General features: G+C 59.1%; 4 protein-coding genes across 6 annotated transcripts; 2 read left to right on the forward strand and 2 right to left on the reverse strand.

Moving 5' to 3' along the window:
- Positions 1–32: 32 nt before the first annotated feature.
- Positions 33–9,505, forward strand: LOC138824060 (tRNA (34-2'-O)-methyltransferase regulator WDR6). The gene is made up of 6 exons (XM_070017725.1): positions 33–371; positions 5,056–7,516; positions 7,627–7,710; positions 7,799–7,915; positions 8,028–8,125; positions 8,362–9,505. Exons 1-6 carry the CDS (start codon positions 272–274, stop codon positions 8,829–8,831), a joined length of 3,330 nt encoding a protein of 1,109 aa, XP_069873826.1. The 5' UTR covers positions 33–271; the 3' UTR covers positions 8,832–9,505.
- On the reverse strand, positions 9,035–12,282 carry LOC138824061 (DALR anticodon-binding domain-containing protein 3-like). Of its 2 annotated transcripts, none has more exons than XM_070017727.1 (12): positions 12,112–12,282; positions 11,746–12,035; positions 11,405–11,664; positions 11,224–11,303; positions 11,010–11,141; positions 10,727–10,800; positions 10,343–10,404; positions 10,144–10,226; positions 9,719–9,895; positions 9,526–9,639; positions 9,355–9,423; positions 9,035–9,266 (listed from the first exon to the last, which is right to left on the reverse strand). In XM_070017727.1, exons 1-12 carry the CDS (start codon positions 12,274–12,276, stop codon positions 9,147–9,149), a joined length of 1,626 nt encoding a protein of 541 aa, XP_069873828.1. In that variant the 5' UTR covers positions 12,277–12,282; the 3' UTR covers positions 9,035–9,146. The 2 variants fall into 2 exon arrangements, with proteins under 2 accessions (XP_069873828.1, XP_069873827.1); XM_070017726.1 differs by having other exon boundaries at positions 11,010–11,144.
- A 3,060-nt stretch (positions 12,283–15,342) lies between these two features.
- On the forward strand, positions 15,343–16,415 carry LOC138823941 (NADH dehydrogenase [ubiquinone] 1 alpha subcomplex assembly factor 3-like). The gene is made up of 5 exons (XM_070017451.1): positions 15,343–15,461; positions 15,551–15,743; positions 15,854–15,920; positions 16,012–16,112; positions 16,191–16,415. Exons 1-5 carry the CDS (start codon positions 15,373–15,375, stop codon positions 16,305–16,307), a joined length of 567 nt encoding a protein of 188 aa, XP_069873552.1. The 5' UTR covers positions 15,343–15,372; the 3' UTR covers positions 16,308–16,415.
- A 1,033-nt stretch (positions 16,416–17,448) lies between these two features.
- LOC138824063 (inosine-5'-monophosphate dehydrogenase 2) lies at positions 17,449–22,559 on the reverse strand. Of its 2 annotated transcripts, XM_070017730.1 has the most exons (15): positions 22,404–22,559; positions 21,947–21,995; positions 21,626–21,727; positions 21,419–21,493; positions 20,896–21,102; positions 20,427–20,514; positions 19,956–20,155; positions 19,558–19,648; positions 19,371–19,466; positions 19,078–19,149; positions 18,272–18,415; positions 18,044–18,188; positions 17,790–17,933; positions 17,616–17,699; positions 17,449–17,525 (listed from the first exon to the last, which is right to left on the reverse strand). In XM_070017730.1, the coding sequence occupies exons 1-15, from the start codon at positions 22,499–22,501 to the stop codon at positions 17,504–17,506; spliced, it is 1,617 nt and encodes a 538-aa protein (XP_069873831.1). In that variant the 5' UTR covers positions 22,502–22,559; the 3' UTR covers positions 17,449–17,503. The 2 variants fall into 2 exon arrangements, with proteins under 2 accessions (XP_069873831.1, XP_069873832.1); XM_070017731.1 differs by lacking the exon at positions 19,078–19,149 and having other exon boundaries at positions 22,404–22,558.
- Positions 22,560–22,821: the final 262 nt, after the last annotated feature.

Consider the following 22,821-nt stretch of genomic DNA (forward strand, 5'->3'; position numbering starts at 1 on the left):
TCGAGCGCTCCGCCGGAGTCACGTGAGGGAGAGGAGGGGGCGAAGCCACGCCCCCCACCTCTTCGCAGGCTCAGCCAATCAGGGGCCGGATTGCGTGGGGCGCAGGGTCGTCATTGGACGACCACAGCCCGGCCGCCGGGGCTTCGGCTACCTGTAGCTGAGGGAGCCGGCGGGTCGTCGGCCGCGCGGGCGCGCGCGGAGGGCTCGTTCTCGCGAGAGCGCAGCTGCCGGGCTCGGAGGTGCAGCCGCGGCGGCGGAGAGCGGAGCCGTCATGGACGCCCTGGAGGACTGTGTGTGGCCGAGGGCCACGTCGGAGCTCATCCTCCTGCCGGTCACGGGCCTGGAGTGCGTGGGGGACCGGCTGCTGGCGGGTGAGGCTCGTGCTGCAAGCGGGTGGGCGAAGCAAAAGTAATCTCCCGCCCGGGCGGGGCCCGCGGGGACAAAGGGCCGCGCGGGGCGAGGACGGGGGTGTGCGGGGACCCGGGGACGGGGGTGTGCGGGGACGGGGGTGTGCGGGGACCCGGGGACGGGGGTGTGCGGGGACGGGGGTGTGCGGGGACGGGGGTGTGCGGGGACGGGGGTGTGCGGGGACGGGGGTGTGCGCGGACCCGGGGACGGGGGTGTGCGGGGACGGGGGTGTGCGGGGACGGGGGCGTGCGGGGAGGGCGCGCAGGGGCGAGGACGGGGGTGTGCGGGGAGGGCGCGCAGGGGCCCGGGAAATGGCGGGAACGGGGGGCGGACCCGAGGGAGACGGGGCTCGAGAGACAAAGAGCCGCCGCTGCAGCGTTCGGTGGAAGAGGGGGGGCTGTGCCCCCCACTCCACCCCCACTCCGCGAGGAAGCTTGGGAGGGCGGGGGGGGCAGAAAGGGGTGACCCGAGCGGGTGTGGCCGGGGTGTGTGGCTTACACCTGTAACCCGTGCCCAGGAGGAGCTTATTAGTTCCAGACTAACCTGGAAACAGAAAAGGCGGGGGGGGGGGGCTGTTAAGATCCCTGGAAGATATGTAGGGGGTGTCACCCCAAATTGTGCATTAGACTTTTCTGAGTAGGACAGTGCCCCTCCCCCAAACGGGAGGGTTAAGCCCCTCCCCCTTCTAAGCACCGGGTGGGGGGAGGCTGGGGGGGGACAGTGTATCTGGCTGCAGAAGACCAACCTGCAGCTGTCAGAGCTGGGAACAAGCAGTAAGGCCTGAGTCGAAGCCACTAGTAACCCAGGCTGCTGCTGTGAAGCTGGTAAGGGTCCCAAGGCCTTGAATTATTTTGGAGAAAAAGAGGGAAATCCTGTGGAGATGCTAGATTGTTTTAACTCTTGATCTGCCTTCATCCCTAACATCATCAAGAAACACCCATTCCGCATTTTATTATTTTATTTATTTGTCAGTCGTGGGGCTTGAACTCTGGGCCTGGGCGCTGTCCCTCAGCTCTTCAGCTCAAGGCAAGTGCTCTACCACTTGAGCCCCAGCGCTACTTCCGGTTTTCTGAGTGGTTTGTTGGAGATAAGAGTCACATGGACTTTCCTTCCCTGGTTGGCTTTGAACTGTGATCTTCAGATCTGCGCCTCCTGAATAGCTAGGATGACAGGCGTGAGCCACTAGCGCTTGGCTTTTCTTTTTTTTTTTTTTTTTTTATGTTACTGGAGTTCAAACTCAAGGCCTCTTGTGCTAGGCAAACCTGGTCTCTACCATGGAGCTCCATTTCCCAGGATCCCCCTATTCCCCCTCGTCTAGTAATTTGGCTCCAGGCCTCTGCTTGTTCAACAGGTACCCTTACCATTTCAGCCATGCCTCCAAGCCCATCTTTTTGCTGGTTATTTTATAGGCAAGAGTATAGTGAATTTTTCTCCCTGGGTGTCCTTGAACAGCCATCTTCCATATCTCAGCCTCTTGAGTAGTGTAACAGGTGTGAACCACTGGCACCCAGCTAGGCTTTTGTGTGTGTGTATGTGTGTGTGTGTTTCGCATGTGTACAAAAAAATACTGGGGCTTGAACTCAATTCCTCATGTTCTTGCTTGCTTTTTTTTTTTTTTTTTTGCTATTTCTCTTTTTTTTTTTTTAAAGAGAAACTCCTCCTCCTCCTCCCCCTTCTCCCTCCAAATGGTTGCTTCTTTCATTTTAAAAATCAGGAGTAGTACTGGAAGTATAGTTTTTTTTTTTTTTTTTTTTTTTTTTTTTTTTTGTTGGTCGTGGGGCTTGAACTCTGGGCCTGGGCGCTGTCCCTCAGCTCTTCAGCTCAAGGCGAGCGCTCTACCACTTGAGCTACAGCGCCACTTCCGGTTTTCTGGTGGTTTATTGGAGATAGGAGTCTCACGGTCTCTCCTGCCTGCCCCGGCTGGCTTTGAACTGCGATCCTCAGATCTCAGCCTCCTGAGTAGCTAGGATTACAGGCGTGAGCCACCAGCGCCCAGCTTGGAAGTATAGTTCTGTGGTAGAGTGCTTGCCTAACGTGCAAAGTCCTGGATTTCATTTCCAGCACTTGCAGTAAAGCTGAGGTGGTCGCTTCACTCCCAAACCTGAGGGCCTGAGTTCCATCCCAAGCAATGCAAAAGAATGGCTGACTCCGGCTCATTGAGTCAAACAGGACTCCGCATTCCCCCAGATTTTGGCTTCTTTCCTATTTGTGTTTTGTCTTGGCTCCATTTTCAGCAATCTGGCACCATATAAGGGTCTAACCTCGTGAAGTACAGGCAAGAGAGCACTCCAAGTGAATTTATCCCTCCTTGTAGAAGTACAGATGTTTTCTTTCAACTTTTCCTCCCCTGTTTCTCTGCGCTGGGGATCTAGCCAACTCCTAGGGCTTCATGTAGCACACGCTGTGCTACTGAACTACAATTGCAACCCATAGCTACAGTTCCTAAATCCCATCCGTGTGCGCCCTTTATCTGAATTCCCAGCCCTGTTTTCTCCTGCATTCCAAGGCCTTTCTCTGGCTTATTGCTTGTGTCTGTGGGGGAAGGGGTGCGGAGGAGGGGGACTTGAAACCTGGGCCTAATGAATCCTAGGAATAAATTGTGATTTTTATTTATTTATTTTTGAGATAGTCTTACCATGTAGTCCTGGGTAGCCGCCAACTCTTGATTTTCCTATCTTGGCCTCCTGAGTAGTTAAAATTATAGAGATTGACCAGCATATCTGGCTCATTTTACTTATTATTTATTTGTATCCAGATGCTGTACTCCTTGTTACTCAGCAGGCTGAGATCTGAGCCAGCCCAGACAGATACATTTGCAAGATTCTGTATATCTGATTAACCAGCAAAAATCAGGGAGTGGAGGTGTGAATCAAGTGGTAGAGTGCTAGAGCCATGATAAAAGCTAAGTGAGAGTATGAGGCCAGGAAGTGGCGCTGTGGCTCAAGCGGTAGAGCACTCACCTTGAGCTGAAGAGCTGAGAGACAGCGCCCAAGCCCAGAGTTCAAGCCCCACGACCGACCAAAAAAAAAAAAGAGTATGAGGCCATGAATTCAAGCCCTAGTAACCCCTACACCCCCCCCCAAAAAAAAAACAACAACAACCAGTTATTTCCTGGAAGTTACCAAAATTATAATGATGCAGTTCATTTGTGTGATTAAACGAGAACAATTGTTGAGTCTGGGCCTTACGACTTACACCAGCGATTCCAGCTGGGCTTTTGTGTGTGTGTATTTAGTTTGATAATTAGTCAGGACAAAAAACAAAAACAAAAATTAGGCAGATTTTCATCTCAGCAAAACAGATCAGACAGACAGCTATAAATGAGGCAAAGGAGGATTTTAATCTCAGGCTGTCCCCAAACTCCCTCCCCCCAAAAAAACAACAACAACAAGAAAGATCCTATCTGAAAAAATAACCTAAGGTGGGTGTTAGTGGCTCACACCTGTAATCCTAAATACTCAGGAGGCTGAGATCTGAGGATGGATGTTTGAAGCCAGCCCAATTAGGAAAGCTTATTTCCAATTAACCACCAGAAAACTGGAAGTAGAGCTCAAAAGTGCTAGAGTTGGGGGGGGAGGGGAGATGGGAAAGGATGGGGAGGGGAAACAAAGGGGGTGGCAACAGTGCTTGATAAGAAATGTACTCACTATCTTGCCCATGTAATTGTAACCCCTCTGTATATTATTTTCACAATTAAAAAAAAAGTGGTAAGCCGGGCGCTGGTGGCTCACGCCTGTAAATCCTAGCTACTCAGGAGGCTGAGATCTGAGGATCGCGGTTCAAAGCCAGTCCGGGCAAGAAAGACCGTGAGACTCCTATCTCCAATAAACCACCAGAAAACCGGAAGTGGCGCTGTAGCTCAAGTGGTAGAGCGCTTGCCTTGAGCTGAAGAGCTGAGGGACAGCGCCCAGGCCCAGCGTTCAAGCCCCACGACCGACAAAAAAAAAAAAAAAGTGGTAGAGTGCTAGCCTTGAGCAGAAAAACTCAGGGACAGTGTCTAGGTCCTGAGTTCAAGACCCATGACCTACAAAAAGAGAAAGAAAGCCTAAAACACCTTGATATTTGTTTCAAATGATGAGTACCTGCCTAGCAAGCACAGGATCCTAAATTCAAGCCCCATTATCACCAAAAGAAATGCCCCAAAGAGTGATGGATGAGATCTGAACTCTTGAAAGGTAGAGGTAGAAAAGCTGGGAGAGTTCAAGGCTAGCCTGGGATAGCAGAATTGTGTCAATAAGACACAAAGCTGTCAAACCGTGATTAATGAGGGGAGCGACCATTGCCCTAGAAGCCCAGTTGAAGGGCTGGGAAGGTGGCTCAGTGGTAGAGCGCTTGCCTTGCATGCATGAAGCCCTGGGTTCGATTCCTCAGCACCACATAAGCAGAAAAAAGCCGGAAGTGGAGCTGTGGTTCAAGTGGTAGAGCGCTAGCCTTGAGCTGAAGAGCTGAGGGACAGCGCCCAGGCCCAGAGTTCAGGCCTCACGACCGGACCAAGAAAAAAAAGTCCAGCTGAAGCTAAGCTTCGTGATTTACCAAGATTGGTGTATTCTTGGGGTGCATGCTGCGATGTTCCCCCCCACTCCCCCTCTTCTCCCGGAGCCATCCGTCAGGTGAGTGATTCTGACGTGGCTCTCCGCCTCTGTCTAGGCGAAGGCCCTGATGTGCTGGTGTACAGCCTGGACTTCGGCGGGCACCTGCGGATGATGAAGCGAGTGCAGAACCTGCTGGGCCACTATCTGATCCACGGCTTCCGCGTGCGGCCCGAGCCCAAAGGAGACACTGACTCGGAGGCCATGATCGCCGTGTTTGGGAGCAAGGGGCTCCGCATCGTGAAGCTCAGCTGGGGTGAGAGCCGCTTCCGGGAGCTCTGGCGCTCGGGCTTGTGGACCATGTCCGACTGGATCTGGGACGTCCGCTGGCTCGAAGGCAACGTGGCCTTGGCGCTGGGCCACAACTCCGTGGTGCTCTACGACCCGGTGATAGGATGCATGCTCCAGGATGTGGCCTGCACCGACCGGTGCACGCTGTCGTCAGCCTGCCTGATCGGGGACACCTGGATGGAGCTGACCATCGTCGCCGGGGCCGTCTCCAACCAGCTCCTGGTGTGGTACCCAGCCACCGCCCTCACGGATGACAAGCCAGTGGCGCCCGACCGGCGGGTGAGCGGCCACGTGGGGGTGATCTTCAGCATGTCCTACTTGCCAAGCAAGGGCCTGCTGGCCACGGCCTCGGAAGACCGCAGCGTCCGGATCTGGAAGGTGGGTGACCTGCGCGTGCCCGGGGGGCGGGTGCAGAACATCGGCCACTGCTTCGGCCACAGCGCGCGCGTGTGGCAAGTCAGGCTCTTGGAGAATTACCTCATCAGCGCCGGGGAGGACTGTGTGTGCCTGGTGTGGAGCCACGAAGGGGAGATCCTCCAGGCCTTTCGGGGCCACCAGGGCCGCGGCATCCGAGCCATCGCCGCGCACGAGAGGCAGGCGTGGGTGATCACCGGGGGCGACGACTCCGGCATCCGCCTCTGGCACCTGGTGGGGCGCGGGTACCCAGGCTTGGGCGTCTCGGCGCTCTCCTTCAAGTCTCCCAGCAGGCCGGGCGTCCTCAAAGCCGTCACCCTGGCCGGCTCCTGGCGACTGCTGGCCGTGACTGACCAAGGAGCCCTGTATCTCTACGACCTGGAGGTCAAGTGCTGGGAGCAGCTGCTGGAGGATCCCAACTTCCAGTCTTACTGCCTCCTGGAGGCGGCGCCCGGGCCCGAGGGCTTCGGCCTGTGCGCCATGGCCAACGGGGAGGGCCGCGTCAAGGTGGTCCCCATCAACACCCCGACCGCCGCCGTGGACCGGACCCTGTTCCGCGGGAAGGTCCACAGCCTGAGCTGGGCCCTCCGAGGCTACGAGGAGCTGCTGCTGCTGGCCTCGGGCCCCGGCGGGGCGGTGGCCTGCCTGGAGATCTCCGCCGCGCCGTCGGGCAAGACCATCTACGTCAAGGAGCGCTGCCGGTACCAGCTGCCCCCGAGCAAGCAGCGCTGGCACACGTGCAGCGCCTTCCTGCCGCCCGGGGACTTCCTGGTGTGCGGGGACCGCCGGGGCTCCGTGCTGCTGTTCCCCGCGCGGCCGGGGCTGCCCCAGGACCCGCCGGGGGGCGGCGGGGCCGGGCCCGGGGCGCCAGGCGCGGGCGGCCAGCTCGCGGCGGCCGGGTACGGCCCCGTGTCCACGCTGCACTCGCTGCACGGGAAGCAGGGGGTGACCTCGGTCACCTGCCACGGCGGCTACGTGTACACCACGGGCCGCGACGGCGCCTACTACCAGCTGTTCGTGCAGGGCGGCAAGCTGCAGCCGGTGCTGCGGCAGAAGGCGTGCCGGGGCATGAACTGGGTGGCGGGGCTGCGCATGGTGTCGGACGGCAGCACGGTCGTCCTGGGCTTCCACGCCAACGAGTTCGTGGTGTGGAGCCCGCGGTCGCACGAGAAGCTGCACATCGTCAACTGCGGCGGCGGCCACCGCTCCTGGGCCTTCTCCGACACCGAGGCGGCCATGGCCTTCGCCTTCCTCAAGGACGGGGACGTGATGCTGTACCGGGCGCTGGGCGGCTGCACGCGGCCGCACGTGATCCTGCGCGAGGGCCTGCACGGCCGGGAGATCACGTGCGTCCGGCGGGTGGGCACCGTCACCCTGGGGCCCGAGTTCGAGGTGCCCGGCCTGGAGCCGCCGGACGACCTGGAGCCGGGGCGCGAGGGGCCGGGGCCCATCGACATCGTGGTCACCTGCAGCGAGGACACCACCGTCTGCGTGCTGGCGCTGCCCACCACCACCGGCTCCGCGCACGCGCTCACGTCCGTCTGCAACCACATCTCCTCGGTGCGCGCGCTGGCCGTGTGGGGCCTGGGCAGCCCCGGCGGCGCCGGCCGCGCCCGGCCCGGGCTCACCGCCCACGTGGTGTCGGCGGGGGGCCGCGCGGAGATGCACTGCTTCAGCATCATGGTCACCCCCGACCCCAGCACCCCGAGCCGCCTGGCCTGCCACGTCATGCACCTCTCCTCCCACCGGCTGGACGAGTACTGGGACCGGCAGCGCAACCGCCATCGGATGATCAAGGTGGACCCGGAGACCAGGTACTGTGCGCGCGCACGCGCGCTCCCAGGCTGCCCCGCGCGGTGGGGTGGGGGGGTGAGGGGTGGGGGCAAGCCCGCCCACCCCGCGGCCGTGCGCCCCCTCCCTCCAGGTACATGTCCCTGGCCATCTGTGAAGTCGATAAGCCTGGCATGGGGCCGCTCGTGGCCGCGGCTTGCAGCGACGGGGCGGTGAGGTGAGCGCGGATCTTGGAAGGGGGGGTGGGGGGGTCCTGATCCAGGGCTCTGACACCCCCCCTCCCCCCCCCCCCCCCCCGCCCCCAGACTCTTCCTCCTGCAGGACTCTGGGCGAATTCTGCAGCTCCTGGCTGAAACGTTCCACCATAAGCGATGCGTCCTCAAGGTCCACTCGTTCACGCACGAGGCGCCAGACCAGCGGCGGTGAGCCGGGGGCGGGCAGCCCGGCCGGCCTGGGAGGGGCTGGTTCATGCCCCGCGGGGACCCCCCCCCCACGTCCCTTTCACTAACGCAGCTGCCCATCCCTGGCTTCCAGGCGGCTGCTCCTGTGCAGCGCAGCTACCGATGGCGGCCTGGCCTTCTGGGACCTCACCACTGTGCTGGAGCCCCAGGGGCAGCCTGCCCTGCCCTTCGGTGAGTGGTCCTGCCCCGCCCCCAGCCCCGCCCCCTAGAGTGGTCCTGCCCCCTCAGCCCCGCCCCCCTATGTAGTGAGTGGTCCTGCCCCCCTCAGCCCCGCCCTCCTATGTAGTGAGTGGTCCTGCCCCCTCAGCCCCGCCCTCCCATATGGTGATTAGTGATGCGGCCCCGCCCCTCCCTGCCCTGCCCTGCCCTGCCCTGCGCTCCATCCTCACTGCTGCATTCTCTCCCAGACCTTGGCGCGCCCTGCCTCACTGTCCAGGCCCACAGCAGCGGGGTCAACAGCCTGCACACACTGCCTACGCCTGACGGTCGCCATCTCGTGGCCAGTGGCAGTGAGGATGGCTCTCTCCACATCTTTGTGCTTGCTGTGGAGATGCCAGAGCCGGGGGAGACTGAGACCAAGGACGAGGCCCAGCCGGTGCCCCGGCTGTGCGCCCTGGAGGAGTACTCGGTCCCTTGTGCGCATGCGGCCCACGTGACTGGCCTTAAGCTCCTGAGCCCCAGCCTCATGGTCTCGGCCTCCATCGACCAGCGGCTGACCTTCTGGCGGCTAGGACACGGCGAGCCCACCTTCATGAACAGCGCTGTGTACCACGTGCCAGACGTGGCGGACATGGACTGCTGGCTCGTGAGCCCCGAGTTTGGTCACCGCTGTGCTCTTGGGGGCCAGGGGCTCGAGGTGTACAACTGGTATGACTGAGACAAGTAGGGCGCCTGCCCGCTGGGCAAGGGGGGGGGGTCTTGCAGGACGTGGAAGTGGGGATCGCCTGTCTGTGCCCATGCCCAGCACACCTCCAGGAAGAGGAGGTGGCAGCCGCAGGTTCGAGTCCAGAGCTGGAGTTAAAGGTGAGTGGAGTGCTGCCTGGATGGAATCCCCCAACTTCCCAGACCAGGACAAGAGTCTGGAACGGAAACAGTTTATTTTGGCCCAAGCTCCTTAACATCTGTGACTTTTAGTTTTGGTTTCCCCCGTGGAACTGTAAATATCCCCAGCTGTTGGGGTGCTCCTGCGGCCTCAGATGTGGGTGAGCGGAGGGAGGCCCAGCATAGCCAGGCCTGCGTGCAGCACCTCCCGCACCGCCCTCAGCAGCTGTAGGCGAGCAAACATCTGACCAAAGAGGTGTGGCCGAGGCTCCTAGAGAAGGGAACTGGTGGTCTCATCCTCTGCTTGTCTCCCTTGCCTTCCCCGTACCCCCACACACGCCCTCTTCCTGTGTGCTCACCCCTAGGACGTGTACCCTGTTGTAGTAGGAACTGAAGTCCATGCTCAGCTGGACCAGGAACTTGCACACCTAGAGACAGAACCCGAGTCACTGCTCTGTGTTTTGCTTTTGTGTCCCAGTCCCGCAATAAAGCGTCGTGTGTGTAGTAGTGTCTGGTCTCGCGCGTCTCACCAGCTCTGTGCGCGCAGTGACGTGCAGCCCCGGGGCTGCGCAGGTCAGGGCTGCAGCCTGGCTCAGCAGGTCGGCGAAGGGCAGGACACCATTGAAGAGCAGCAGCCACTCGCCCTGTGGGGAACAACAGTGGTGCTGGGAGAGAAAAGCCGAGCCTGTCGTCGGTGGCTAGCTCACTTCAAAGGGCGCTTACCTCGTCGTGTAGCAATGAGAAGTCCAGGCTGCTCACTGGTGGGAAAGGGGGGTACAGGCCTTGCTCTACACTGCGCTCATACCCTTCAAAAAGTGTGGCAAGTCGGGCACAGTTGTACATGACGAAGACGCCACTCTTCGTGCTCTTTGTGGAGGTGCTGCTGTCGGCCAGGAGGAGCTGGGGAGTGGGGACGAACACAAGCTGCAGAAATGGTCATCAATGGGCTGGGCAGGTGGCTCAGTGGTAGAGTGTTTGCCTTGAATGCATGAGGCCCTGGGTTCGATTCCTCAGCACCACATAAGCAGAAAAAGCCGGAAGTGGTACTGTGGCTCAAATGGTAGAGTGCTAGCCTGGAGCTGAGGGACAGACCGCGCCCAGACCCAGAGAGTTCAAGGCCCACAGTCCTCCCTAGCCACCAGGCTTACCTGACTCTGAGGGCCTGTGCTTAGCATCTCAAACTTGATTGTGGCAGCACACAGAACCCCGAAGATCTCTGTCCAGTTTGGGTCTGGAAGAGTAGAGAGATCTGGTCAGTCAGTTAAGTCTGCAGATGAGGAACAAGGACAGAGGCAATAAATGGCCTGCTCCTACCCCAGGGCTCAGCCAGGGTCTCTAGGGCCCCACCTTTGGTCACATCCGCACCGTGCTTCAGTGCTGAGGCCTTGCACACCTGGGCATGCCGGAGCCTGTATTTTGAAGACGGGGAGAGGTGGTAGACAGCATCCTAGTAAACCCCCCCCCTCCCCGGCACCTCAGGGTAGTTTTTGGGGGGGGGGGGGGAGCCGGTCGTGGGTCTGAACTCTGGGGCCTGGGCGCTATCCCTCAGCTCTTCAGCTCAAGGCTAGTGCCCTACCACTTGAGCCACAGCACCACTTCCGGCTTTTATTCTTTTTGCTTATGGGGGTGCTGAGGAATGGAACCCAGGGCCTCAGGCATAGCAAGACAAGCACTCTACCACTGAGCCACCTTCCCAGCCCCTTCAGGGGAGCTTTTTTTTCCTGGCCTTACTTATAGTACTCAGAGGCAGTCATCTGATTGTCAGGTGCACCTGCTACTTTCACTGGGCCACAGACCAGGTGTTTCTGTGGAAAGATGACACAGGCTTAGCTTGGCTGAGCACAAGTCTGACTCCTCCCACCTGTAACCACCACAATGCACAGGCCTGCTCAATAACTCAATCTCTGCTAAAGTCAACTACCAGGCCTTCAACTCAGGGGGCCCCCATGACTAGCATTGCCCCCCCACCCCCGAATTCCACTAACCCAATAATTCACTAAATCCACTAACCCACCTGGGTGACGGGCGCCTGCTCATCCAACTTCCACCAGAGTAGGTCCAACTTTTGTTGCTGGAACTCCTCCTCACAGCTCACCACGTGGACGGCCACGCAGCCATCCTCAGCCCCAGACACGGGAGCCCCAGCCTTCTGAGGGAAGAGGAGAGTTTACTCCCAAGGTGGATGACACCCGGTTCTCCAGAGGCCTCTGGTCTTGGGAGCCACTGACCGCATCTGGGGAGCGGCCCTCCGGCCAATGGCGCACAGCCTCCTGCAGCTCAGACAGCACGGCTAGCAGATCCTCAGTGACTGCAAGAACAGACGGGTGCTGAGACTGGCCAGGATTGCAGAGGGTCCCCCCCCCTTTTTTTTTTTTTCTTTTTAAGAGCCAGCAGGGCTTCAGATCCTACCCAGACAGTTGTCCACGTGAGGATCATAGCCGGCTCTGTGGCCTGGCTCGTTCGCCACATCCTTTAGGGACAGTCGTCCCAAGGCGCCGCGGGGCAGGGGCGCCCCGTCCTGAGCGGGCTTGAGCTGGGCAAGCAGGCGACTCCTCAAGGTGGGGATGGAGGAGGCAGTCTCCGGGGCAGTGGGCCAGTCAACCTTTAGTTTCTCTAGTAAGTTCTGCATGTGCGGGTCCCGCAGGGCGGGCGCCAGGCGCACGCACACCCTGCGACACAAGGGCAGCGCTCCCAGTTTTGCACCTCGGGGGCGGGGCACCGCGACGCCCCTCCCTGGGACCCGCACTTACCCTTGGGCGCGCAGCGCGCGCGCGAGGTGATCGGCCACGAGCACGGCGCGCAGCTGGCTCAGGCGGAGCGCCGCGGGGCCGCGCAGCGCCGGGCAGTGCAGCAGGACGCGCGTGCGCGTGCGCGGCGCGGCGGGCGCGGCGTAGGCGGCCACGGCGCCCAGCACGCGCCCGAACACCGCGGGCCTCTGCAGCCGCAGCGACAAGCCCGCGGGCGTCGGCTCGCAGCGCAGCACCGGCGCCACGCCGGGGCCCTGCACACCGGCGACCGCGTGGAACACGCGCTCGGGCACCTGCGGACAGACGCGCGTGAGGCCCGGCCGCCGCTGCCCCCGCGGCCCCGCCCCGCCCCGCCCCGCGCGCGCCCACCTGCCCGTCCCGGAAGCGCGCCTGGAGCGCGCGGCGCGGCGCCAGGAAGTCTCGGACCCGCAGGTGCCGGGCGTGCGTCTCCTTGAACCACACGGGGCCCCCCGGCCCGAGGGCCGCGTTGAGGGCCCCCAGAGTCTGGCCCACCCCGAGACGCTCGGTCTCCATGGTGAGCGGAACCGGAAGCACTATGGTTGTAGCGCTTCCGGGAAGGGGCGGGGATCCGGCAAGCGCCCTCACCCCACTAAGTGGACAAGCGAGCGCCCGGGCCGGTCCGCTAGGCTGTTTGACCTGTGGCCCCTGCCGCACTTACGGACTCCAGGTTAGACATCGCGGGGTCCTCTCCTCACCTGGGGAGAGGATCGCCACGCCCCTGGGGCTCATGTCCACCACAGGAGCCACCCCACATCTTTGTACTTCATGTTTCACTTTTTCTCATTTTAAATGTGACTCAATGTCAGAATAAACGCCAGTGAGCAAAACCTCAAGTTGTAGGCACACGGGAGGCACTTCTGTGTTCTACGGTTTCAAGTTCTTTGCAAACCTGCTTTCGAGATACAGGTGTCTTTATTACTGAGGAAACGCCCAGTCTGATAGAACGGCCCGTTTTCTTGAAATCTAAAGATTTAGAACCATCACGATCAGAATTGCTAGCTTTTAATGTTCCTCCCGTGACCTGCGTAGATCACAAGCGATCATCCAAGTCCTCCTGTTCTGGCGAAAGAGCCAGTTGGCGCCAACTAAACTTTGTGACCATGAGCGTTCTCAATTCTCAGTATCGTATGGAAACCTCTCTGCAACGTCTTCAAGAGAGATCTCGACTATTTCGAAAGTTTACAAGCACTTTTTTTCCCCCTTTCCCCACTTTCGATCAAGATTGAGCTCGCCTGCTGATCTGTGCTTTGGGAGTGCCCAAAGCTCCAAGAGAGGAGGGAAATGCAGGGGGCAGGAAGTTTGGCAAGGCCTCTCTCGGGGTCAGGGCTGCGAGGCCCTGCTGAGAAGCGCCGAAAGAGCACTGGGCGGACACGACATTCCCGATGGCTTCTTGGCTTGCCCACTCAACGGGAGTGATCGTGTCATTCCAAAGCACTTTCTATGCCACATGCTCAAGACCTGGAGACAACTGTTAGCAGGGCTGGGCGCCCACCAGCAAGCTGATTGACTTCAGCTACTACCCTCGGTCCACGAAGACGGTTAGGGTGGTTTTTTTTCCCCCCCAGGAAGTGAAGGGCTATCTTTAGCTGGGGCGCCTCTGTGGGACTCCGCCATTGCAGCCAGGACCTCTCTCTACAGTGCTCCCAGGGGGTTCCAGAGTTTCACCAGCCCCAGCTCTTCGACGGCTATGCCTGCAACTTCCAGCCTGAAGGCAAGCACCTGAGAGAGGGACAGAGACTGGAGAGGCTCAGGGGCGGGTGCCTGGGGGTCAGGAGCCACCCCCACGGTGGGCCACCACACCCCCACGGTGGGCCACCAGAGTGCTGCTCAGGCAGGAGAGCAGGGAACGAAATCCAAGCGCAGCTGGAATGCTCTGGAGACAACAGCTGCTTTTGGGATTCCGTTGCCCGCTGTCCAGCCGCTGGAGGGGTGCGGGTGGGGGGGGGGGGCTCCTGGCCCTAGGTCACTGGCCCTGGGGCCAGACCCACAACCCGTCCATCCCGTCCCCCGGGGGTGGGGGTGGGGCAGGCCGGGAGTAGGCAAGTGTAACCTAGTCAGGTGAGAAGTGAGGCGCTCACCTGAGCCCCACAACAATAGGAGGGAAGGCGTGTGGCCTCTCCTGGGACCAGGTCCCGATCCGGATTAGATCCCAAGGGCGGCTGGATTAGCCCTGTGGGTCCCCATGCAGCCCGAGCCACTGGGCCCGGGACGGTTTAAGAAGGGGGGGGTAAGGGGGTGGGGGAAACGCAAGGCTTCGAAATCGGCCCAGAGGAAAGAAAGCGCCGTCCGCGGTGGTGGTGGTGGGAACCTGGGAAGAAGTCACCCCGCGCGGCCACTTTTGGGGGGACCCCCACCCCCCCCACACCCTCCCCACCCCGCCGCCGCCACCCCTGTCGCTTTGGGGCCTTTTGTCCCGTGACGCTGCCAGCGGCGCCTAGAACCGAGCGGGCCCAGCACACCGCAGCGACCGACACCCCGAAACCCACGGACGACAGGTCACGGGCCCCGACGTCGCCAGGCTTTCCCGCCCGCACGGCCCTGGCCAGAGAGCGGACGCAATGTTCCGCCCCCCCCCCCCCCCCCGCTCCCGAGGCCGGGACAGGGCCGCGGTGCCCGAACCCCGCGCGGCGCCGGCGACTCTGGCGCCACTAGGCCCTGGATTCGGATCCAGCCGGGGGGGGGGGGGGGCGGCGGGAGACTCTCGCGAGGCGCGAGCCGTACGAGCGAGGGCAGGCTGCTGGCTCCGGGCGCCGGGGTCGTAGGTGTGGGTGGCACGTCCGACTCGGCTCCGGTCCGGTCCGGTCCGGCCCAGGCCCGTCCCCATTGAACAGCTCCGTCAACACTTCTTCCGGCGTGCCCTTCCGCTGGCTCTAGGGCTGGCCCGCAGAGTTGGAGCCATTTTAAGGCGAAACCGCTAGGCCACGCCCCCTCGCGCCCGCCCGAACCAATCCGCACGCGGCCACGCCCCCACGAGGCGCGCGACGCCGACGCGGCCACGCCCCCGCCTCCCGGGCCCGCCAACGGTCGCGCGAGTGACGGTTAGGGGCGGGCCGTCCTTCCCAGACCCGCCGGGGAAACCTGAGCCGCGCCGCCCCGCCCCCGGGGCCCGGCCCCTCCCCTTCCCCCCCAGATCCGGGGGATTCAGTGTGGCGGTGGGTGGGGTGGGGTGGGGAAAGGCGGGTCCGGGAGGCTCGGGGGCCCCCCGCCCCCCCCCCGCACCTTGACCAGGTGTGCGGAGGGGAACAGGTGCGCGGCGGCCCCGCCCCGTGCGCCCCGCGTCGCGGCGGAGGGGCCCAGGCCGGGGCCTGGGGGCCGGGCCGAGCCCTGCAGGGCGATCGCGCTGCCAGGTGTCCTCCCCCCGCCCCTCCCCGGCTCCTCCCGTCCCCCGGGATGGCCGGCGCGGGGGGGGGGGCGGGGAGAGCGACAGGTGCGCGGGACACCGGAGCCGCCCCGGGGGGAGGGGGGCGCCCCAGCTGTCATGGACGCCGCCGCCGCCGCCGCGGCGGGAAGTAGCGTGCGCGGCGCCCTCCGGGCCGCAGGGCGGCGCTGCGGCCACGCCGGGAGGCGGCCCGGGCCGCGGTGCGACCGGCTAGGCCCAGGGCCCCGACCATGGCCGCCGCCGCCGCCGCCGCTGCGGCCTGGCGCTGCCTCTCCCGGGCGCGCCCCGCGTCGTGCCGCCCGCGCGCGGAGCTGCCATGGTGAGACGGACCCCCCCCCCCCCCACGGCCGATCTCCCCTCCTGGCCCCTCGAGCCCGCTCTCTAACCCCCGCCTCCCGCCCCCGCCAGGGTCCCGCGGCGCGGGCACCGGCTCTCCCCCGCGGACGACGAGATGTACCAGCGGACGCGCATCTCCCTGCTGCAGCACGAGGCCTCTCCCGCCATGTACATCGACAGCTACAACAGCCGCGGCTTCGTGATCAACGGGAACCGCGTGTTCGGGCCCTGCGCCCTGCTCCCCAACTCGATGGTGCAGTGGAACGTGAGCCGCCCCGTCGAACTGGCCCCGAGGCGCACACGGTGGAGGGGGAAAGAAGGGGGGGTGTTAATTTGATTGACAAGTTGAAAGAGGAATCTCCCCCCCCAATACAGGTGGGGTCTCACCAGGATATCACTGAAGACAGCTTCTCCCTCTTCTGGATGCTGGAGCCCAGGATAGGTATAGGGGATCTTGGGGAAGGGGGTACTTAGGGCATTTCTGCCCCGTTAATACCCTCAACAGACTGACTAGCTACCCCTCCTTTTTCTAGAGATTGTGGTGGTAGGCACTGGAAACAAGATTGAGCGTCTGCACCCCCAAGTGCTCCAGGCGATGAGGAAACGGGGCATCGCTGTGGAAGTGCAGGACACGGTAGGTTCGGAGGTTCTTTGTGGGTCATTCTGGCTCAACCCTAGGCTGACGGATGACCAGTTTGTCTTTTCATTTCAGCCCAATGCTTGTGCCACCTTTAACTTCCTGTGTCACGAAGGCCGAGTGACAGGAGCTGCTCTGATCCCTCCACCTGGACACAGTTCACTCACACATCTGGGCCCAAGTGCAGCATGATCCAGCAACTGAGCCGCTGTCTGGGAGAGCAGAGAGCAGAGGGCATTCTCATTTCATTACCCTTTCATTCTCAGCACTTTAATAACACTTGAGATTGTAAAATCATAAGCCTCTTCTAGTTTGTATGGGGTGTGTGGCTGGGTCACTGGGCTTAGGGTGGTGATATGCAAGTCGAAGGGGCAGTTTCATTACTTTCCAGAAGGCAGTTTATATCCCCGTTCACTTTTGCAGATCTGAGGCCTTCAATTCTCATTCTCAAGTTAGGAAGAGTGTATGTTGTGACCTAGGTAGTCTCATGTAGCCAAGCTGTTTGGATGCCAAGACTATGTTGTAATTTCCAAGAACCACTGGAGTCATAAGACATGAAAATAGAGAATTGTCTCAGCAAGGCAAAATTAGCAGGAGGATGCAGCACCATCAGCCAAAAATATGGCAAGCACAGAGCAGCAGGCTGCTTCCCTAATTATTCCTAATGCAGCAGGCCCCGCCCCTCTGCTCAGATTGGCTGAGCACAGGTTCATAATTGGCTAATTTGAATAGGACAAGATGTATTCCCTTAAGGTAGCTGAAACTTGATTACCTATACTCAAGTAAGCTCAAAATACATCCACCCTCTCCATTTCTTGAGCACTCTTGAGGTTTGTCTCCTAAGGTGTGTCTTAATTCCATCTTGGAAAAACCAGTTAAGTAAAAACCCTCACATTTCAAAAATCCCTATCACAGAGCAGTTCCTCTTTCATGTTTAGTCCACTTGGGCCTGGGCACTTCCTTCAGCTCAAAACTAACGCTCTACCACTTGAGCCACAACATCACTTCCGGTTTTCTGGTGGTTTATTGGAGTCTCAGGCTTTTCTGCCAGTGCTGGCTTTGAACCATGATCCTCAGATCTCAGCCTCCTGAGTAGCTAGGATGACAGGCGTGAGCCACTGGCTTTGGCCCATCTTAGGCCACTTTAAGCAACACATTGACAGAAAAAGTTTTTCTCCAAGGACCTCCCCAGGAGGCAAAGTAGATTTGAGAACAGCATGTTAGGATTATAGACTCGAAGCACTAGCCCACAGAACACCTTAATCTCTAGGCCTTAGGGCGTGGCGGTGGCTGAAGAGCTCTAGGCTTCTGCTAACAGATCAGACATCACCACTTGTTTTTAAACTTTTATTGAAAAACAGGGATGGGGGGAGATACTGGATCCTTTTTCAGAAAAGCCGTTTCTCATACCTGTAAACAGAGAACACCTGTGAATTCAGGGCAGGAGGAAGGAGGGGTGATGAGGAAGACGCTCCCCACCCAGGGACAGGATTTGCTTACGAATGGAGGCTGTGAACTCCCCCTTCCACCTGAGCTGAAGATGTTCTCTTCTCGAACTTAAGTTCCCCAGAGTACATCATGGCTCTGAAGGAGGAACACATGTCAAGAGGTGACCATTCTAGAGAAATGCAGCCCCTCTTTAACCCACGGCCCAGCTTAGCTAAGCAAGCTCACCGGACTTGAGTCAAGCTCTTGGCACCGATATCTTGGCAGGAGTGCTGGATGCCAGCGATCAAGTAAGGGACAAACTTGTGGATGGACCCTTTGTCTTGCACAGCCCCCGACACCCCCTGGGCCACTTTGATTTTGTCTGCTTCACTGGAGAAAAGGGCAGAGAAACGGGCGAGATCACAAGGAGTAGTCTCAAATGCAAGGTTGCAGGGGATGGTGGTGGTGGTGGTGATCATTGATTTCTCAGCCTGACTCACCTGAAGTATCGGTTCTGGCTGCTGAGATGCTTGTCCATGGCATCGAGGGAACCCATGCCCCGGTATTTCTTTAGCCGGATCCCATCAGAGAAGAAGTACTCTCCAGGGGCCTCCGTGGTGGCGGCCAGGAGGGAACCCATCATCACTGTGAACAGACGATGTATTTGGAGCACAGTTTGAATGGTACAGAGAAGGGGTTTTCATGGTGCTTTGAGTGCCAGGCCTTACCTGTGGAGGCCCCAAGGGCCAAGGCTTTGGCAATATGGCCCACATTTTGGATTCCTCCATCAGCAATGACAGGAACACCAAAGCGCCGGGCGTACTCTGAAACCTTGTATACAGCTGTTGCTTGGGGCCGCCCACAGGCCAACACTGTTGAGACACCAAGAGACAGGTGGGTAGTGTTGGCAAGGAAAGGGGAGACACCCAGTACTCCAGGAGCTCTTGGCTACGCTTGCACCAAGACGGCATCTTGGCTAGATCGATCGATCGATCTGGGGCAGCTGCTACCCACCTGCCTTTGAACAGTACACGACATGGTTCTGCTGGCTTCACCCCTGCTTGTGCGCGTGCATGTGTGCAGGGCCCAGGGCAGCCTCAGGCACATGCAAGTCTTAGCAGCTGGGGAAGCCCCGCCCACCTGGTTATCAGATGGGGGGCGGAGTCACCGTGCAAGTTAGTAACCGGAGGTACCAAGTCAGGCCCAGCTCCTCCTCCCTGCACCATGGGCAGCCCTGGCAAGATCCGGCCACGTGGTAAATGTGGAAGGAGAAGCAGGCTCCAGAAAGGTTCCTGGAACCATACCTACTGTGGAGTATGTGTGCAGAGCCAGGGACTGCCTGCAGAAAGAGGTCTTGCTGTGTGTGCACCCAGGAAGGAGGTGTGATCTTAAGCTACCCTAAAACAATGGTCTGTAACGTCTCTTGGCCCTGCCCACCCGTGAGCACCACAAACCCCGGGAGCTACAGCTACAGTCAACCAAGCAGCTGGGCAGTGGGCAGCTGGGCCGGGCCAGTGGGCCGGGCTGGACTTACTATAGCAGCCCGTGACAGTAGAAGGGCATTTGGGGCTGTGGGACTTTAAGTCTGGAGGGATCTTGGGAGCCACTAAATAAAACAAACAGACCAGAGTTTAGAGAGGGAGCAGAGCAGGAGCAAGGAGGCCAGGCTAGGCGGGGAAGTGGTAGGTGAGGGTTGACAAGAACTTGTCTTGCTTCCAGCCATGTTCACCCATCCAAAAGGCCTGTTGGGCCCTACATTTGCCCATGTTGGAGGACTCATTATCGCTTCCGGAAGAGTGCTCGGCCCCAACCCCCCCCTACTCTTACCTTCCTGAGTGATGCAGATGGAACCGCTTCCCATGCCGACCCGAAGGGCATCCACGCCGGCGTCAATGAGGTTCTTGGCCTGAGCAGCAGTAACCACTATAGTGAGGGAGAGGGTATGGCTTACTTGAGGGGTCCAGGTGACCCTCCTGTCCACTCCCAATCCCACCAGGGCCTAAGCTCTTCTTACCGTTGCCTCCGATGACTTGGAGATTGGGGTATTTCTCTTTGATGTACTTGATCATATTGATTTGGAAGATGGAATTTCCCTGGGAAGAGTCCTGGGACAGGAAGGAAGGAGGGCCCTATTAGACTGATGGGGCATTTGTCCCTGTCCCACTCTACTAATGCAGTAGTAGGCTGGGAAGGTGGCTCAGTGGTAGAGCGCTTGCCTTGCATGCATGAGGTCCTGGGTTTGATTCCTCAGCACCACATAAGCAGAAAAAAGCCAGAAGTGGTGCTGTGGCTCAAGTAGTAGAGCACTAGCCTTGAGCTGAAGAGATGAGGGACAGCGCCCAGGCCCAGAGGTCAGGCCCCATGACCAACAAAAACCCCAAACCAAAACAAAACAAAGCAGTAGTAGCTCACCAAAACTACCACATCCACACCAGCCTGAGCTAGCAAGTCCAGCCTATACTTGTCATCTTCATGAGTTCCAATGGCTGCTCCACACAGCAGCTGCTTCTTGGCATCTTTGGAGGCCAGTGGGTAATCGCGATTCTTCTTCAGGTCTGTTCGAGCAATGATGGCTACCAGCTCATCATCTTCATTTACAATGGGTAACTTCCCTGAAACCACAGCAAGACACGAATCAGGACCTGGACGCTATCCCTAAGCTGTATCAATCAAAGCTAGTGCTCTCCACCATTTTGAACCAGTGTCAATTTCAGTTTTTCTGGTGGTTCAATAAAAGATTCTCAGAGACTTTCCTGCCCAGAATGGCTTTGAACCACCATCCTCAGCTTGCAGCCTCCTGAGTAGCTAGGATTACAGGCATGAGCCACTGGTGCCATCATTCAAAGTGTTATTTCTAAGCCTCTTCCTCCCTCAAGGACTCACCTTTCTTGCTGCGCTGCAGAATTTCATTTGCCTCTTTCAATGTGATACCTGCGGGAGCCACCACCAAGTCTTCCCTCTTTGTCATGATCTAGGAGGGAGAAGTCAGGAGGTTGGTCTAGTCAAATTAGGCCTCCCCACAGAATCAGGCCCCACCTCGGGGGAGGACTCCAAATACGTTGACATACCTGGACCCAAACCACCATCCCTCCCGGCCCCTAGTTCTTACAATCACTGAAACAGTAAAGAAGGGAGCACTAAGAACGAAGTGTGAATAAAAGCACATGTACTGGCAGTTAAGAGGACTATGGAAAGAGAGGATGCATGAACCCCATATAGCAGTCAGAAACGTGGCTGGGCATTTGTTTCTTCTAGACAGACGTCCTCAGTGACGTCACACAGGTAACAGAAGCCTCCTGTCTTCTGTGTGGATTGTAAGAACTTGGCAATGTCATTTATCAGTGGCACCTACCTCTTCCAAAAGACGGTCATGTTCCTCTTCCTTGAGAAAATCAATGTCCCTCGAGGAAATGATGCCTACCAACCGACTTCCCATCCGGCCTGTATCTGTGATGGGGATACCACAGAAGCCATGCCGGGCCTTGGCTTCAAAAACATCCCGCACACGATCCTTAGGGCTGAGGACCACAGGGTCTGTGATGAATCCCTGCTCATATTTCTGGAAGGTATGGTGAGAAAGGACATTGCATCTCTACACTACTTTTGTGAAATGTTTGGTCTAAAGTGTGGCGTCTTTGCCAAACTGTCTATGTCAGTGTCATGAGACCAAATCAAACTAACATAGGACAAGTAAGGGTGGGCTAGAAATACTGTAACCCTGGGTGTTCTTCTGCTAGCTTAAGGAAAAGGGTTTCAGACCCGTTTCCTTAAGGAAGAAATAATAATCCCCCCCTTCCCCCGCCAGCCTCCGGCCCCCAGCCCCAATTCAGCACAATTTCAAAGGAGCTCTTGGTCATGATCCTTTCCCTTCTGACCTTCACTTTCCGAACTTCATTGGCCTGGAATTCTGGTGTACAGTTGTGGTGGATGAAACCAATACCGCCAGTAAGCTATTATAGCACGAACAGACAGAAGACGAAATTAAATGACAATGAGACCAATCAGCAAAGCTCACAACTGCCCGTCTAAGAGGAAGCCATATGGAACTCCTGCCTTGTCTTCCCACATCCCGTTGGGCTCACCGCCATGGCAATGGCCATCCCGGCCTCTGTAACTGTGTCCATGGGTGAGGAAACCAGTGGAGTCTTCAATGTAATCTTCTTGGTAAGGGCAGAAGTCAGGTCCTGAGGAAGAGAAAGGCTCACGGATGGGGGTGGGGTGGGCGAAGGGGCCAGAAATACTTCTTCCTTGTTCCTCCCATGTACTCCCAAAACACAGCCTCTGTAGGGCTGGCATGCTGGTCAGAAATAATCCATAATCCATAGGCGACCACCCACAAGTGCAACCCGGTGCAGTAGCCAAAAGCGGGTCACATCTTGATGTGACCTTCTTATTATACTCACCACTTGGTCTGCGGTGAAGTCGATATATCCAGGAAGAATGAGAAAATCGCTGTAGGGGAGGGAGGGGAACGAATTGGGAGTATGACTCTCAGGCTTCTGTTACCGAGGAACTCTAAATCCATCTATCATCCCATAAGGCATCAGAGCAGGGAGAGGCGTTCATGGCCTGTGTGTCACCAGCAAGACGGACCACGGGGTGTGAATTAAGACAAGGGGCTTTCTTCCCACTGAGCTGTCATCCGTCTGCCTGGCACCCTGACAAGCCCTGAAACCCCAAGTATTGTCGAAATGGCTCCCCCAAGACCCAAGCCTGCTCAAGAAGGATCAAAACGAGCCAAGGAGACAGCTAAGTCCCAGATCCTGGCCCCCACGCAGGCTGCTTTGAAGCCCGGTCCGTTCTCCCTGCCCAACGTGCCGCTCCCTCTCGCTGCCCAGGTGAATCCCCGAAGGTCCGCACTTGTAGGTGAGTCCATCCCCGCAGTTGAAGAGCTGCTGTGCCGTGAGTCCGTCGTCGGGCACGTATGACGTGCCGCCGCTGATCAGGTAGTCCGCCATGGCTACCGCGGACCGCCACCGCGTGTCTCCGAGGACCGCGTCGCAGAGGCCTCAGCGGTCTGGGCCGCGCCAATATAAACCAGAGGATTTCGTCACTGCGCCGCGCGCGCCGCTGACGTCAAGGCGCACGGCGCACGGGCGGAGCCAATAACGTGCCGCGGCTGAGGGAAGCGTTGGCTGAAAAGCCCGCGCATGCTCTCCTCATCCGCCCGGCCGTAACCAGGGGCAACTCGGGCTGTTTCCCGTCCCTCCCACCCACCCCAAGCCCCGCCCCTGAGGAGCTGCGGGATTCAGCAGCGTGGCTTTTGTTTTCCACTGTC

The sequence above is a fragment of the Dipodomys merriami genome, unplaced genomic scaffold (genome assembly GCF_024711535.1).
Source record: "Dipodomys merriami isolate MVZ:Mamm:240054 unplaced genomic scaffold, mDipMer1.0.p SCAF_125, whole genome shotgun sequence".
Classification (NCBI taxonomy): Eukaryota; Metazoa; Chordata; class Mammalia; order Rodentia; family Heteromyidae; genus Dipodomys; species Dipodomys merriami.